This window comes from Brachyhypopomus gauderio, unplaced genomic scaffold (assembly GCF_052324685.1).
Source record: "Brachyhypopomus gauderio isolate BG-103 unplaced genomic scaffold, BGAUD_0.2 sc40, whole genome shotgun sequence".
In the NCBI taxonomy this organism is placed as follows: Eukaryota; Metazoa; Chordata; class Actinopteri; order Gymnotiformes; family Hypopomidae; genus Brachyhypopomus; species Brachyhypopomus gauderio.
The window spans coordinates 2,976,502-2,993,938 of record NW_027506868.1 but is presented as its reverse complement, the minus strand read 5'-3'; the positions used below and the strand labels follow the sequence as shown (position 1 = coordinate 2,993,938).

The following is a 17,437-nucleotide window of genomic DNA, read 5'->3' as shown; positions in this document are numbered from 1 at the left end:
TGCTGTGCCAGACTAGAGCACGGTGACAACGGCGGAGACTGGTCAATGAGTTCTTTTGCAGGTTCGGGGTTCCTGAAATCCTACACAGTGACCAAGGAAGGAACTTCGAGTTGGGGGTGATGGGGGAGGTCTGCAGATTGCTAGGCGTTCACAAGACGCGCACGACTCCCCTTCACCCACAGTGTGATGGGCTGGACTGTAACGTGAGACCTCCGAACACAGAGGACTCACAGGGTTTGTATTAGATGGACTCAGGAGCAAACTCAAAGGACTGATGTGAACTGAGACCTCCGCGATAAGCGGGAAAAGCAGAAAACAAAAGCAGAGATAAAACTCTGAAAACCAACAGAAAATACACGGAGAAGAAAACTCGACGTGTCGGCAAAAAGGAGAACAAACGAACAAAATAATAAACTTCAGAAACGAAAAACACATGGAGGAATGACTCAACGTGTCAGCGAAACCCAGACGCACAAACGAACAAAGTAACAAACGCCAGTGAAGGGCAGCTGGCTGAAGTGTGATGCTTGGGAAAAATAACTAAGACAACCCTTCAAAGAAACAAACGATAGGAAGGATAAAGAGGGGGAAAACTTGAGGTAGGCCAGGGAAGGCGCAGGAGAAAAACTCGAAAAGAATAGCATGGTAGCGAAGACCAACACAGAGAACCTGGAGAGAATACCGGCTGGCAGTACGAGCGAGAGGCAACGAACAACTCAGCAGTGAGGCACTGCAACTGTGCCTGTTAAATAGGGGAAGGCACAGCTGCAGGTCCTCACTGCTGATTGTGTCTCGCTTGCGCATTAAGTCGCGCACTCCTCCTCGTGATGACAGGAGGGCCGGTCCTGGACCCAGCCCTGACAGAAGTAGGTAGAGCGCGCCCTCTTGTGGCGACAGGGGGAACAGTCCTGGACCCAGCCCTGACAGAAGTAGGTAGAGCGCGCCCTCTTGTGGTGACAGGGGGAACGGTCCTGGACCCAGCCCTGACAGAGCCCCCCCTCCAAGGCCCGAGGCCCCGCGGGCCCAGAGCAACGGCCCTGTCGCGAAAGAAATCCCTAATCAGGGCAGGTTCCAGAATACGGGACCGGGGAACCCAGCAGCGCTCCTCGGGCCCGTACCCCTCCCAGTCCACGAGAAACTGCTCACGACCCCGGACGCAATGCACGTCCAAAAGACGGCGGACGATGTGAGCCGGCGACCCGCCGACGTCAAGCGGAGGAGGGACGGGAGACCTGGGGACACCGCACAGGAACGGCCGGAGATGGGACACGTGGAAGACCGGGTGGACACGCATCGAGGGAGGCAGCACCAAGCGGTAAGAAACTGGGTTGATCCGACGGTCGACCTTAAACGGACCCAGGAACCAGGGAGCCAACTTTCTGGTACCCCCACGTACAGGCAGGTCCCAGGCAGCCAGCCAAACTCTTTGGCCCGGCTGAAACGACAGCGCAGGGAGGCGATGCCTATCGGCAGCGCGACAGTGGACAGCGGAGGCTTTTTTCAGGGCCTTTCGTGCGCGCACCCAGGCCTTCCGGCACCGCCGCACCTGGGCCATAGCCCCAGGGACCGCCACGGCCTTCTCCTGGTCAGCGAACACCTGCGGGGCAAAGCCGAACAGGCACTCGAAGGGCGACATACCCAACTACGAATGCCAGAGGGTGTTGTGAGCATATTCAACCCATATGAGATGGTTAGCCCAGGAACCGGGGTTGTCACAGGCCAGGCACCGAAGGGTTTGTTCCAGGTCTTGGTTAACCCGTTCGGTCTGGCCGTTAGACTGGGGGTGAAACCCGGACGAGAGGCTAGCCTTAGCGGTCACGAAATCGAGGGAGATGTGGGACCATGGCCTAGGGGGCACGGGAAGAGGATGTAACAGCCCCCTGGGCTTGCTACGGGGATTCTTACCCCGACCACATGTTTCACAGGCCTCCACGAACTTCCCCACCTCCTGGTCCATTCGGGGCCACCAGAACCTCCGTCTAATGAATTCCAGGGTACGGCGCGCCCCAGGATGAGCCGTAAAGCGCGCCGTGTGACCCCAGAGCATCACCCTGCGGCGAACGGCGGGGGGAACATAGAGGCACCCAGTGGGTTTGCCACCAGGCCCGGAGTCCTTGGCCAGCTCTCTCTTAACGAGGCTCTCTACCTCCCACTGGATGGGAGCCACAACCACTCCAGGGGGAAGCACGGTTACCAGGAAGGCGGGCTCCGGTTCAGGTTCCCATTGCCTAGACAGGGCGTCAGGTTTGGTGTTTTTGGAGCCGGGGCGGTAAGACAGGGTGAAGTCAAACCGGCTAAAGAACAAGGCCCACCTGGCCTGTCTAGCATTGAGGCGTTTGGCCTGCTGTAGATAGGACAGGTTTTTATGGTCGGACCAGACCAGGAATGGGTGGCGAGACCCCTCCAACCAATGACGCCATTCTTCCAAGGCTAGTTTGACTGCCAATAGCTCTTTGTCCCCCACATCGTACCTACGCTCGGTGGGAGTAAAATGGTGAGAATAGAAGGCGCAGGGATGCAAACGGGGAGGAAGACCGACCCTTTGGGACAACACAGCTCCGACCCCCATGTCGGAGGCATCGGTCTCAACGATGAAGGGGAGCTCCGGGTCAGGTACCCGTAGAACCGGGGCGGAGGTGAAACGCGCTTTGAGGTCCTGGAAAGCTTGTTGGGCTTCCGGGGTCTACGTGAACCTCCCCAATCTTTTGCTGGTCAAGGCGGAGAGTGGGGCGGCCAGGGAACCAAACCCCTTAATAAAACGCCTGTAAAAATTGGCAAACCCTAGGAAGCGTTGTACTAATCGGACCGATGTGGGTGTAGGCCATTGAGCGACTGCTTGGGTCTTAGCGGGATCCATGGCTAGCTGGTTCTTGGACACTATGAACCCTAGAAACGAGACCTTCTGGCTATGGAATAGAGACTTTTCCAGTTTTATGTACAGGTGGTTCTCTAGCAGCAGCTGTAGGACCCTACGTACATGCTGCATGTGCTCCTGGACGGTACGGCTATAAATAAGAATGTCGTCCAGGTAGACGTATACGTATCGGTCAAGGGCCTCTCTCAGTACCACGTTAACGAAGCGCTGGAACACCGCCGGGGCGTTCATCAGACCGAACGGCATCACCAGGTACTCATAATGCCCGGATGGCGTGATGAAGGCGGTTTTCCACTCGTCGCCCTCCCTGACCCTCAGCAGGTTGTAGGCACTACGCAGGTCTAATTTAGTGAATACCGAGGCCTGCTGGAGGGCCTCAAACGCCGAGGACATGAGAGGAAGGGGGTGACGGTCCTTAATGGTTATTTTGTTCAGCTCGCGATAGTCAATACAGGGCCTGAGGCCCCCATCTTTTTTCCCTACGAAAAAGAAGCCAGCTCCAGCAGGGGAAGTGGAGGGCCGGATGATCCCGGCCGCCAGGGACTCCTGTATATAGTCCTCCATGGCTCTACGCTCGGGCAACGCCAATGAGAACAGACGTCTCCTAGGGGGAGACGTACCAGGGAGGAGGTCGATGGCGATGTCGTTGGCTCTATGAGGGGGTAAGAACCCTGCCTTACGCTTGCTGAACACCTCCCTGAGGTCGTGGTATTCCGTGGGAACCTTTCCAAACCCCTTGATCTCCTCCAGGCCTTCACCAGGCTTGGGACAGAGAGGAGTAAGACAGGCCTTGTCGCAGACCTTGCTCCATCGGCTAATGGTGAGATTGAGCCAGTCAATTTCTGGGTTGTGGCGTTGGAGCCATGGGAAGCCTAAAATGAGCTGCAGACGGGGTGCGGCTATCACGTAAGGAGTGATCTGCTCGTGGTGGTTACCTATTTGAACCAACAGGGGAACGGTCTGATGCGTAATCATGCCGGAGGTGAGTATGCGGCCGTCAACCGCGGACACAGAGAGGTGTTTGTCTAACGGGTGAAGGGGTATCGCGAGGGACGAGGCCAGAGACGTGTCAATGAAATTACCCGCGGCCCCAGAGTCAATCAGAGCCAATAAACGATGCTCCTCGGATCCCCTCCATGATAAAACCACCTGTGACGTCAAACCCCAGGGGAATACAAGTTCTGACCCGTCGGAACTTCCCGAGTTACCAACGGGTCTGCCCTTTTCCCTGCAGCTCGGGGCAGTCCGCGATTTTGTGCTCAGATCCTCCACAATACAGGCATTTGCCTCCTCGCAGGCGGTTCTCCCTTTCTTGCCTTGAAAGGCGCGTATGACCTAGTTGCATAGGCTGTTCGCTGGCCTCAGCAGGTCCGGACACGGCCTTACTATCAGGTATGTCAGAGAGTGAGACCGTCCTGCTCTGCGAACGCCGCTGCACTTTACGATCACGCAAGCGGTTGTCTATCCTTATTGTAAGTTCAATCATAGCGTCTAGCGTGGTGGGTGGCTCTCTGAGGGAGAGCTCGTCTTTGATTTCCTCACTTAGCCCCTCCATATATATAGCCCCTAGCGCCTCTGATCCCCAAGAACTCTCGGCAACCAGAGTGCGGAACTTCAATGAGTACTCGGCCACCGTAAGCTGACCCTGGCGCATCCGCAGCAATCTGGAGCCTGCCAAACCGTCGGCTACGGGATGGTAAAAAGCCTGACGCATGGCGTAGGAGAAGCGGTCAAACGAAGCGCAGGTCTCAGGCTGCTTCTCCCACACCGGCGTAGCCCATTGTAACGCTTTGCCCGAGAGCAATGCCATAACGTAAGCCACCTTAGCTCTCTCGGTGGGGAATCTGGAGGGCTGCTGCTCAAAGACGAGAGAGCACTGAAGTAAAAACCCTCTACACTCTTCGGGTTCTCCGGTATAACGAGCGGGAGCGGGTAACGTAGGCTCCCCACGTTAGACACTCGGCGGTTCAGGTGCCATAGAGGCGGCAGACGACCCAGGGCGAGCGGCAGACTGACCCGCCTCCTGGATAGTAGCGGACATGGTCTGGAGTTGGGTCAATATCTGCTGCAAAACCTGTTCATGTCTGCCTATAGCCTGCCCTTGAGCAGCCAGAGCAACCCTCAGCTCATCGACGCCCTGAGAGTCTGCGGAGTCCATAGTATGGCTGAGTTGTTCTGTAACGTGAGACCTCCGAACATAGAGGACTCACAGGGTTTGTATTAGATGGACTCAGGAGCAAACTCAAAGGACTGATAGTGAACTGAGACCTCCGCGATAAGCGGGAAAAGCAGAAAACAAAAGCAGAGATAAAACTCTGAAAACCAACAGAAAATACACGGAGGAGAAAACTCGACGTGTCGGCAAAAAGGAGAACAAACGAACAAAATAATAAACTTCAGAAACGAAAAACACACGGAGGAATGACTCAACGTGTCAGCGAAACCCAGACGCACAAACGAACAAAGTAACAAACACCAGTGAAGGGCAGCTGGCTGAAGCGTGATGCTTGGGAAAAATAACTAAGACAACCCTTCAAAGAAACAAACGATAGGAAGGATAAAGAGGGGGAAAACTTGAGGTAGGCCAGGGAAGGCGCAGGAGAAAAACTCGAAAAGAATAGCGTGGTAGCGAAGACCAACACAGAGAACCTGGAGAGAATACCGGCTGGCAGTACGAGCAAGAGGCAACGAACAACTCAGCAGTGAGGCACTGCAACTGTGCCTGTTAAATAGGGGAAGGCACAGCTGCAGGTCCTCACTGCTGATTGCGTCTCGCTTGCGCATTAAGTCGCGCACTCCTCCTCGTGACGACAGGAGGGGCGGTCCTGGACCCAGCCCTGACAGAAGTAGGTAGAGCGCGCCCTCTTGTGGCGACAGGGGGAACGGTCCTGGACCCAGCCCTGACTGGGACAAGCGACTGCCCGTCGTACTGCTGGCCTGCTGCTCAGCCGTCCAGGAGACCACCGGGTTCACTCCAGCCATGTTGATGTTCGGGCGGGAGTTACGGTCCCCTGTTGACCTGGCTTTCGGCACCCCTGCGGACGACAAGGACAGCACGTCACCTGGTCCTCCATTTGTTGCAGACTTGCGGGCCCGGCTGCACGAGGTGCATGCGCGGACCAGGGAGAGCCACGGCTGGAGAAAAGCAGAAGCGCATACGACATGCAGTGCTATGGTGCGCCTCTGCTCCCAGACTCTGATGTGTGGTTGTACAACCCCCAACGCAAAAAGGGACTGTGTCCTAAGCTTCAGTCAAACTTGGGCCATGCAGAATCCTCTCCCAGTTGGGTGAGGTCGTCTATAGGATCCGTTGGGGCCAGCGGCGCCTTGTGGTGCACCGCAACCACCTGGCTCCTTACAGGCCAAAACTAGTGGGCACTGGACATCGCCAGGACTCTCATGCTCCTGTTTCCCCCTGTTTTCCCCCCTTCTGTGTCCCCTGTGGCCGGACAGGCCAGACCACATTCTGTAATAGATCATCACCGTGGACTAACATTTATACTCAAAGAGGAAAAATGACCAGAACACCACCATGATTTAGAAAAGAATTTTAGTTCACCAGCTGGCCAGCTAAGCTAGCTAAGTCAGTCATCTAAAGTCTTGGCTAGCTAGCCAAGTTGCTAAACTGCTAAACTTGAAAAGTGACCGTTGGCTAAACCCCTCCCCCAATGGTCCAGTACACTGGAATAAAAAAAAATTGCTACATTGTATAATGGTTCGTGCAGTGTCATTTGAGTGTCCAACAGACTGTCAGTCTGAGAACAGCAGGCAGCACTACAGGATGAAAACACAGAGGGAGTGTCCACACCCTGTTTAAAGACTGTAGTGACCCTAAAGAGAAGAATACGGTCACCAACCTGCTGTTCTGAAAACACAGATGTGTGGCATTCTGCTATTTGCTCACACTACAAACACTTTACAAAGCATGGTATTTGTAAGGTTAGGCAAATCTATATATTTGAAGAATGTGAAAAAGTTCCTGAAAATAGATTTCTGACAATAAACTTGTATCAAAATGGTACGGTCATGATACAAGGACATGACAGGACAAGGCACTAAACCACACTAGCTCATCAGCACAACCAGAAGAGATCCAGGAGCCCCCGCACCCCTGCAGCAGAGCCCCCAGCGACAATAAAACGCTACAAGGTTTTAATCTTAACGGGCGAACCCAAGAGCCTAACCACAAAAAACTTAGACCTCCGCCAAAACAAGGCAGGAAAAGATACCAACTTTTGTTGGGGCTACATCTGTCTTCCTTATATGGGAAAAGATAGGTCATCACTGCTGATTGCGCTGACAGGAGCTGGCTCATGAGCTCCCCTGGAACGACCCTGGAGCCAGCCCTGACATTTACACCCTTTCTCTCTCAGCACATTCACTGTAAAATCACTATCTGATCACAGCCAAATCACTAAGTTCATTAGAAGAACAGAGAATAACAACACTGCACTCACACAGCCCAGTAAGCAGTATGACATCAGGAGACCATACAGATGGGCCCAAAACAGCTCAGATGAGTTCCAGAAATCAATCAGTACAGCCAAAATCCAAACACTCAGACAACCTTCTGGACACCACATCTGTCCACAGCAAAGGAGTCAATCCGGCAGTAACAAATCTAAATATGATATTACAAAGGAAAGCAACAAAATCCCATTTAAAACTTAAGGGTACATCCAAATCCAAACCTAAAAAGAAGACAATTGGTTTGATAAAGACTTTCAGTTCATACAAAAGAAATTTAGGAAATAATCAAGTCAAAAACACAAAGATCCATATAACACCAACATACGCCTTCTCTACTGTGAGACATTAAAGGAATATAAACATACACTCAGAACCAAAAAGGCTCAGTACACTCTCAAGGAACTGTCATTAAAAGGGGTCTAAAGACGTTTCTTTTTAGCAGAACATATGGTTCACTCCTTTTTTTAAATATATACATGTATATATGTGTATATATGTATATAAACTCATAAACTTTTAAAACTACTTATTTTTATTACTAATGACATATTTGTTTCTCCCTTGTTTAACCTGTAGCCCTTTGAGATCCTGTGATGTAAAGGGCAATATAAATAAAATTATATTATATATAAATATAAATATTATATTATAGTTATTATTTTACTTTATTATTCTACTTTACTATGTTGTTTTATTAAATTTTACAATTGTTGTGTATCCTATGCTTTGGCAATATGAATGTACTTATTTGTCATGCCAATAAAGCACCATTGAATTGAATTGAATTGAGAGAGGGATAATAGACAGACAGAGAATAGACAGAGAGAGAGAGGGGGGGCACTGAAGCTTTTGATCGCCCCCTTGTGGTCTTAGTGTTCACCGCAATAGTATTTTATTTTGCTTTTGGACCCGTCGGCATAGTTGCCAGGTTCGCGGTTTTCACGCCAAATTGCACTTGTTTGAAAATCCAGCCGCGGGTAAAAATTCTGGGGTCGCGGGGTGCGGTTTTTTGGGCTAATTTTGAGTTGGGCTACCGCGGGAGTTACAAGTCAACACAAAGAATCGATCGCGATATAATACTCAATTTGTCTCCATTTTACATTCGCCATCCCCCCGTCGACAGCTTACACTCAACGCCACCCCCCCCCTCCCCGTCAAGAACTTTTGGCTTTGGGCTAGTTTAGGCTTCTGAAGGGCGGGCTTTACACTGACTTTGTGCGGGATGTTTTTGTAGGACCTGGCAACCCTGCCCGTCGGTATGCTCCAATATCAAAAATGGCGTTAATCAAACGAGTCTTCACAGCTGGAAAATAAACTATAAACTCTTAAGGACAGCACATATTCTGGACTACACTACAGGATAACCGCGATGTCGCCGTGGTCTGAAAAAATGCTGCAACTTTTGCTTCGAATGAACAACTTTCATCTTCCGGGTGGGTTTGTGGCTCGTGCTGTCCGGATGTCAGAGGATTTTGATATCGAGCGGTGATGTTTTTGAACCTTGACTTTTAGATGCCAACAAACAAACAAAACTAAATCCGTATTTCTTTCAGGATCCAGTTTAGAAACATGTCTGCGATTTGTGGTGGCTGGAGTGCATGTGGGGTGGGTAACCCCGAACGTAGCGTCCATCCTGGCCCGTTTCCCTGACGTGTTCTGGCCACACCGGGACGCTGTTACACTCGTGGCCGCTCTGGACTCCGCAGACAGGAGGTCGGGGGCCCTGGGCGCCGTGTTGGAGCAGCTGAGAGACGAGGACAGTCTCACCTGTCTCAGAGGCTGGAGAAACGAGGTGAGGAAGTGTCCACGCATGCTCTGTAGTTTACTGCTGTCGCCCTTTCTCACCAGGCACCTAAGCCAGCATTCCTGTAAGCCTGTTTATCTTGATGCTGTTTAAATTAATTACTTGAATTATGTGCAATCGTATTCTTATGGGTCATGATTCCCCACTGGTGCAGTTCATGCTTTATTGCAGTGACTAGTGCACCTGGGGCAGGTGTTAAAGGATTTTATAAATTAGATGAACTTTTTCAGGAGGTCCCACACAGAGTTGAGGTCCCCAGTGCTGTAACATTGTGAAGGCCTTTCTGACGTCACTCTTTGTAAATGAGGTTTTCTTCTCCTGTAGAAGTATGCAGTGATGGCCAGATACTGTGACTCTCCCCTGATGTACATGGAGAGAGCAGCAACAAGCAAGTGTTCACCCACACTCCACCCTCCACATCCAACCTCCACACACCATCCACACTCCACCCACATTCCAACCTCCACACTCCATCCAGAGCCATACCCACCCCCTGTATGCAGCCCCAGTTTGAACAGGCCCCTCTGTTTGTTCAGGTCTGTTTGGCGTCAAGCGCTATGGCGTCCATGTTAACGGATACAGTCGAGATGTAGATGGGGGACTGAGCATGTGGCTGGCACGGCGGTCCAACAGTAAGCAGACATACCCAGGAAAACTGGACAACCTGGTGAGTGCAGTCACATCCCAGTCCATCTGTTTTGATCTGTAGGATAACAGGCCCGTGTGTGCGTGTGTGTGCAGGCAGCTGGGGGTCTGGCTGCTGGCTCTAGTGTGAAACACACCTTGCTGAAAGAGTGTGAGGAGGAGGCTTGTATTCCTGCGTGTCTCGCAGAGGAAGCACGAGCTGTGGGAACCGTCAGGTAATCAGCTCCTTGCGTCCTTTCGTGTTCTCATTCAGACAAATGAACGTCCTTAATACAGAAGTTACTCTATCAGACTTGGAAAGTAGCTGCAGAAATTTGTTTGGTTCCTGGTCCCTGTAGCTACACGTATGAAGATGAAGAGGGCATTTTCCCTGAGTGCCAGTTTGTATTTGACTTGGAGCTGCCTACTGACTTCAGGCCTCAGATCGGTGATGGCGAGGTGCAGGACTTCTACTTATACCCTAGTGACAAGGTAAGTCATCTACAGACGCCATTTTGAATAGGTCGAAGGGCAGTGATGCTGCAGCGTCTCACCTGTGTGCAGGTGAGGGAGATGCTTGTGAGTGGAGAGTTTAAGCCCAACTGTGCCATGGTGGCTTTGGATTTCCTACTCAGACACTCCGTCATTCAGCCCGACTCAGGTAGGCAGAGTTCAGCAGTCATGTTATAATGCTGTTTCCTGATAGATGTACCGTTGTATGGAGCTTCCTCTGGACAACCACACCTGTCACACACAATTACCTCCGTCAGTAGCACCGAACCACAAGTGAGGTGTGTTAGAACAGAGTCACAACTCCACGGTAACAGATGTGTTGCTGCTGGCTGGGATGTAATCTCCTGTGTAGCTCCGCCCAGCTTCACATGACGCCGTATCCCCACATCACGCCGTATCCCTGTCTTGTTCTTCCAGAGCCCTACTACCAGGAGTTTGTCGCTGGCCTGCATAGACCCTTATGAACTGTGGTAGACGGTCACCAGGACAACAACTCCAACACAACTACAAAAAAAGGAACACAAATATGATGTGATAGCAGATTGTGACCTCCACCCACCCAGATTGTGTTTGTTGATCGTTTATGACTACAAACAAGAGAAGTGTCTCTATGTCCGTAAATCTCTGTAGAGAAGCATCTGAATCACTTTGGGTTAAAGTCACATGCCATGATGTCGGCAAGACCATGAGGTCCGGCTCAACGCAAATCAGCATACAGCCTGTGACCTCCACCCCTGTACAGCAGCCTGTGACCTCCACCCCCCTTCGCCAGCCCGTGAGCTCCACCCTCATATGGCAGCCCGTGCCCTCCACCCCCCCTTCGGCAGCCTGCGAGATCCACCCTCATACGGCAGCCCGTGACCTCCACCCTCCCTACGCAAGCCCGTGAGCTCCACCCCCGTACGCCAGCATGTGACCTCCACCCCCCCTACGGCAACTTGTGAGCGTCATCCTCGAACAGAAGCCCGTGAGCTCCCAGCTCCAACCTACAGCTGCCTCAGTGCAGTGTTTAGTCATGGAGTCATAAATAAAACCACAGGAGAAATTTAACCTATAAGAATTCCAAAATGAGTTTGTTGAAATATAAAGGTGCATTTGTGTACAAAAGGATTACTGGTGCATCAGAGGTTTCCTCTTAGAATGAAATGCAGAATCTCTTGAGAACTGCTTGTTTTTGTATTATGGCATTAAAACAGCTGTCTGCTACTCTGCACTTTGGCTTTTAGAATGTAAACTCTGACACCAGCGGTAAAAAAGTGGACATGAGAAGCCAGTAGAATGTCACAAAGCCATTAAAGAATACAGCACATTGAGATAACACAGTATTAAAACATTTAGCATGAATGGGCACAGGGACTTGGAGGATCCAACCCCTCTAGACCAGCTACAGAAAAACCATTGGATCCGCATTCAGTCTTCAGTGCCACACAGTGACTTAACAGTCCATACACAGAGCTGCTTCCTTAAGATGAACCTGTAGTTCCACTCTGATCTCTTAACAATGTCTATCTTCCCTTAAATCATTATAATGCATGGACAAGCATATAAAAGTCAAATAAAGAATTTGTTTCACTGCTGTTCAATGAATTTTAACATTAGATTTTATAGGCAAAAGGTAAAGATGTATGATATATATTTAAATAATCTAAACTTTCACAGAATTTGAGGCTAGAATACCAACCAGTGGCTGTACTGTCAATGCATGGCCAGAAGAGGGCGTAGAGGAGCCTGTTCCAGTAGTGATGCAGATGAGTACTGGGTAGGGGTGTGACGAGATCTCACGAGACGTAACTCCGCGAGATTTCTCGTCGCGTTAAAAATCTGTCTCGCGAAATTTGTGACGTCGGAAAATACAGGTATTACTATTGCAGACGCCCCCGCCACTTTCAAATCGTTTATTTGGCAGCATTTTGGGTACCCGGCGGAAATGATAAATGGCAAGAGTGTGACACCTGTGTGAAGCTGGCCCCCCCTCATACCCAAAATGCTGAAATAACACTGCAGTTCGTTTGTGCTGGGTTTGTGCCCGTTTGTGCTGCAAATATTTTCGTTTGTGCTATTAAGGCTTTTGAGTAATTTAAAAATGCATTTTCTGACCGGTGACGTCACGCAGCCCCCCCTCCACGTCCAAATTTCTCCAAAGTAGTCTCATTCGTTTGTGCTCGTTTGTGCTGTTAAAATGAACGCTTCAATCACTTGCTTTGTAAAGTTACAGTCGTTTAAGTTTTCACACGCGTGACATCACCAGCCCCCCCTCCACGTCCAAATCACTCCAAACTGGTCTCGTTCGTTTGTGCTACGTTTGTGCTCGTTTGTGCTGTTGAAATTAATGTTTGTGCTTTTATGGTTTTTTAAATATAACCGATTCTTTTTCATACGCGTGACGTCACCAGCCCCCCCTCCATGTCTAAATCACTCCAAACTGGTCTCGTTCGTTTGTGCTACGTTTGTGCTCGTTTGTGCTGCGAAAATTAACGTTTGTGCTTTTATGGTTTTTAAATTAGGCTATAACTGGATCTTTTTCATACGCGTGACGTCACCAGCCCCCCCTCCACGTCCAAATCACTCCAAACTGGTCTCGTTCGTTTGTGCTACGTTTGTGCTCGTTTGTGCTGTTGAAATTAACGTTTGTGCTTTTATGGTTTTTAAAATATAACCGATTCTTTTTCATACGCGTGACGTCACCAGCCCCCCCTCCACGTCCAAATCACTCCAAACTGGTCTCGTTCGTTTGTGCTACGTTTGTGCTCGTTTGTGCTGTTGAAATTAACGTTTGTGCTGTTGAAATTAACGTTTGTGCTTAATGACACGAGCGCACCTCTCACGTGTTTAACTATAGCTATACAACAGAATGGGCTGGATGATGTTGGACTACAGAACGGACAGGAGGTGAGGGGTAACAGAGAAGGCAGAATTTCTGGATGACATCAAAGCTTCTGTTGAGAGATGTATGGGATCTTAATGTTCCCTTATGCAGATCAACCACATCTTTGTCTAGAAGGCCTCTGTCCAGAAATCTTCAGAGGTGTTGTGGGCAGTGGAGAAGATCAGGAACTGTCCTCTTGCTTCATTGCTGAATTGACAGAGCAGCTCCAATGACCATGCTTTAATTAGGTTTAATTAAATGTTTTATGTTGACCTCTTGAAAGTTTCTGCAACATGCGAAGCAGGGCATCCACATTCAGGTACCACTCCTTCTCCTGGCCATCTATCTGTTTAGCTCAGTGCATTCACATTTAAACATTTGCATTTAACCATTTTACTAGTACCTTTATTATATTGCTATAATGCTCATTTATTTTCTTTTGTCGCTTGGTTTTTTTTTTGTCTGAACCACCAAGAAACACCATCTCATGCAATTTATGTGGTGTATTGTTGATTGACAAAAAGTCTAAAATGTTGATTTATATGTACAGTACATTCAATGCATGGATACACAATGCAAACCATTTAAGGATACTGCTCTTTACTCACATTCAATAAAGAACTGTTCTTTTGCACATGCAAACACTCTTTGTATAATGTCTTGCTTGATAGCTGCCTTAAGACAAATACTGTATTACTGACACAAAAACATTGAACTGAATCTAAACGCCTTCATTATTTATTAACTTCACTAAAACAGTTGAGCAATGGCTAATCATTTCCTTGACGAATACATGAGTACATGAGTCAGAGGTAGGAAATAATGCATCTTATTTGACATGGACACTCAATATTGAAGTAATTCATACAATTTTGTATGTTGTAATGTGATTAAACCATACATATTGCAGTAAGTTGTACTGTATTGCCATTCCCTTAAATGCGGGCACAGCTAAATGCAGGCACAGCTATGATTTTATCAAATACACAGAGCATGAAATTATGGTTGTATTTAAATATCTACAGCTATGATTAAGTAATTGATCAGAAATAGCCTACAAATTTAGCATGTAATAAAACTAGCAAGCTATAAGTGAACTAGCCTTCCTAGCCAACTATTATGGAAAAACCTTTGAATGTATCAGTTTTGGAACTAACAGTGGGGCAACAATTTAGTTTGTCCAGTTGGTGGCAGTAGCGAACCAATACTCAGCCATATGTAAAGACTAAGTAGATAAGGCTGCACATGAGAAGATTGATCGTGTTAACATAGTAAAAATCAGACATCTGAGAGATGGACCACACACAAAAAATTCAGAACAATAAGGTTTAATTTCTAACAGGAAAGAGAACAATAGCAATTGAACTGAAATGAATTCTGGAATAAAAAATTAATGGAACTAAATTCTTAACTTCACTAGATGCCAAAGCCAGAAATGATCTGTGAACAAAGTTTAAGTCGTGCATCACATCATGGAGACCATGACAATATGACATACCACAACTTGTCAGAATTGGCTCCTACCTGCCTCTGTGGACCGGTGTATGTGGAGGCCGAATTCAAAAATGTAAAACGTGGCCTCTTCAGGAACGAAAACCTGCCTACACACGTTCATCGTTTTGTGGGCAGACACCTAAATTACATTGAAGGGGAGATGCGGCTTTCCTCAGCCAAACACAACAAGCCAGACAGGGATGATGTTGGTTGCGACAAAGGCCTGGCAGTGGACACACCCAATCAGCCAACACTGGAAAACTGGAGGGGCCTGGCAGTACCCCCAAAAAAGAGGCCAACCTCCTATCTTATTCCACAGCCAGAGTGGCTACACACAGCTCCAAAGCAAACCAAAATTCAAATGGGACTTATGGAAATATGTGCAAGTCCATTAAGATTGGAAAAGCAACAGTAAGCCTGGACAACACGTGCGCATTTGACTCTTTCTGCTAATGTTCATGCTGCACTTTCTGCGACAGTGAAAACTTCAACAAGCACCTAACCACCACTGACAAGAGAAACACCCAGATATTTCAGCTGGCTCAGTGTGGGAACCCAGAATGCTCAAGAGCAATGGCCAGCTTCAGAGCATGTCTCCTTGCACCCTTAAACATACGGCACATAGAAACAGAGGGCATCAAGGGTCTTCAAGCAGCTCTTGAGGATGGAGTGCAGTTGCAGTATTCAATTTGCCAGCGACCTGCAAAAGCAGCACAATCAATTACTGACGAGGCCTGCAATGGTGTGGTCACCCACCGCCACACTGCTGGGGCAGCACTGTCCATTGAAGTTGCTGCAGAGAAGGATTATGTGCTGCAAGACTTCCCCATCAACCTCACCTGCAATGAGCCCTTCATTCTAAGGGGTGTTGTAGCATTCCGTCTGGTGCCTTACTGGGCAGCCCTCGGGCATTACGTCGCCTACTGCCGGAGGCCGTTCTCAGGGTGGCAATGCTTTGACGACCTCTCCAAGGGGGTTTCCACTGTGCCTGACAAGCACACAATTACATCACGTGTTTTTTACACGAAAGAGTAGGTTGGGAAAACAAGCAGCAGATTTTACTTAAATTACATTATACTACACTTAGCTGATGTTTTTTTTTTTATTCAAAGCCACTGAGTTATTTAGATACAATGTGGAATCCAAACTTGCAACCCTCTGACCTAAAGAAAAGTACATGTTCCATCAAATAACAAGACTTTCTACAGTAAAAATGGATTTAAGAAAAAAAATGTTGTATGACTTGTGTTTTCACTTATTAATGTTTTTGAGTGCCCATCAAATAAGATGCATTATTTCCTACCTCTGATTCATGTATTCAGAAAATGATTAGCACTTTGCAGAAGTGCAGATTCCTGCATGAGGGTTGTGTGTTTGTGTTTTTGCATCCCCACAGAAACAATGATTCACACAAAGATTCCTGTCATTCAATTTCATTATTGGAAGATCAATATTACTTATAAATGTCATAAATATTACCTCTTAAATCTCTCAACAGAAGCTTTGATGTCATCCAGAAACTCTGCCTTCTGTGTTACCCCTCACCTCCTGTCCCTTCTGTAGTCCAACATCATCCAGCCCATTCTGTTGTATAGCTATAGTTAAACATGTGAGAGGTGTGCTCGTGACGTTAAGCACAAACGTTAATTTCAACAGCACAAACGAGCACAAACGTAGCACAAACGAACGAGACCAGTTTGGAGTGATTTGGACGTGGAGGGGGGGCTGGTGACGTCACGCGTATGAAAAAGAATCGGTTATATTTAAAAAATCATAAAAGCACAAATGTTAATTTCAACAGCACAAACGAGCACAAACGTAGCACAAACGAACGAGACCAGTTTGGAGTGATTTGGATGTGGAGGGGGGGCTGGTGACGTCACGCGTATGAAAAAGATCCAGTTATAGCCTAATTTAAAAACCATAAAAGCACAAACGTTAATTTTCGCAGCACAAACGAGCACAAACGTAGCACAAACGAACGAGACCAGTTTGGAGTGATTTAGACATGGAGGGGGGGCTGGTGACGTCATGCGTATGAAAAAGAATCGGTTATATTTAAAAAACCATAAAAGCACAAACATTAATTTCAACAGCACAAACGAGCACAAACGTAGCACAAACGAACGAGACCAGTTTGGAGTGATTTGGACGTGGAGGGGGGGCTGGTGATGTCACGCGTGTGAAAACTTAAACAACTGTAACTTTACAAAGCAAGTGATTGAAGCGTTCATTTTAACAGCACAAACGAGCACAAACGTAGCACAAACGAATGAGACTACTTTGGAGAAATTTGGACGTGGAGGGGGGGCTGCGTGACGTCACCGGTCAGAAAATGCATTTTTAAATTACTCAAAAGCCTTAATAGCACAAACGAAAATATTTGCAGCACAAACGGGCACAAACCCAGCACAAACGAACTGCAGTGTTATTTCAGCATTTTGGGTATGAGGGGGGGCCAGCTTCACACAGGTGAGAGAGACCGGTAAGATGCGGACCATATACAAACATTGTATGAAAAAAATTCCGTACACCACAGTTAATACGAGCAGAATGCAGAGACATTTACAGCACCACCACAGCTCAGTACTCAAATCAACATCTCACTAGATGTAGCAGGAACAGAAAGGCGCTTTGGCAAGTTGAGACAGCAAAGGATATCGGGAGCAGTGTGGGGATGCTAATATTCTTAAAAATGAACATGGCAGTGTAGTTGCAGCAAATTCAGTGACATACTTGGTCAGGCTCTGTTTGCACTATTTGCACTCTGTATTGACAGAGAATAACTTTT

General features: G+C 48.2%; 1 protein-coding gene and 1 long non-coding RNA gene across 2 annotated transcripts; one reads left to right on the top strand and one right to left on the bottom strand.

Annotated features, from left to right (window-relative positions):
• The first annotated feature begins 8,566 nt into the window (after window positions 1-8,566).
• tpk2 (thiamin pyrophosphokinase 2) lies at window positions 8,567-13,794 on the top strand. Its single transcript, XM_076985455.1, has 8 exons — window positions 8,567-8,778; window positions 8,899-9,137; window positions 9,474-9,537; window positions 9,686-9,816; window positions 9,891-10,009; window positions 10,133-10,265; window positions 10,338-10,434; window positions 10,704-13,794. Exons 1-8 carry the CDS (start codon window positions 8,715-8,717, stop codon window positions 10,748-10,750), a joined length of 894 nt encoding a protein of 297 aa, XP_076841570.1. The 5' UTR covers window positions 8,567-8,714; the 3' UTR covers window positions 10,751-13,794.
• A 729-nt stretch (window positions 13,795-14,523) lies between these two features.
• On the bottom strand, window positions 14,524-17,114 carry LOC143485841 (uncharacterized). Its single transcript, XR_013123055.1, has 3 exons — window positions 16,126-17,114; window positions 15,486-15,634; window positions 14,524-15,346 (listed from the first exon to the last, which is right to left on the bottom strand). It is a non-coding gene; the product is annotated as an uncharacterized LOC143485841 (long non-coding RNA).
• Between the last annotated feature and the right edge of the window lie 323 nt (window positions 17,115-17,437).

What these genes read in the sequence shown, in the direction of transcription:
- tpk2 (XM_076985455.1), top strand. Translation starts at nt 8,715, where the DNA reads ATGTCGCCGTGGTCTGAAAAAATGCTGCAACTTTTGCTTCGAATGAAC. An exon ending in GAACAACTTTCATCTTCCGG is followed by an intron (nt 8,779 to 8,898) that starts GTGGGTTTGTGG and finishes TATTTCTTTCAG; the next exon opens with GATCCAGTTTAGAAACATGT. An exon ending in ACTTATACCCTAGTGACAAG is followed by an intron (nt 10,266 to 10,337) that starts GTAAGTCATCTA and finishes ACCTGTGTGCAG; the next exon opens with GTGAGGGAGATGCTTGTGAG.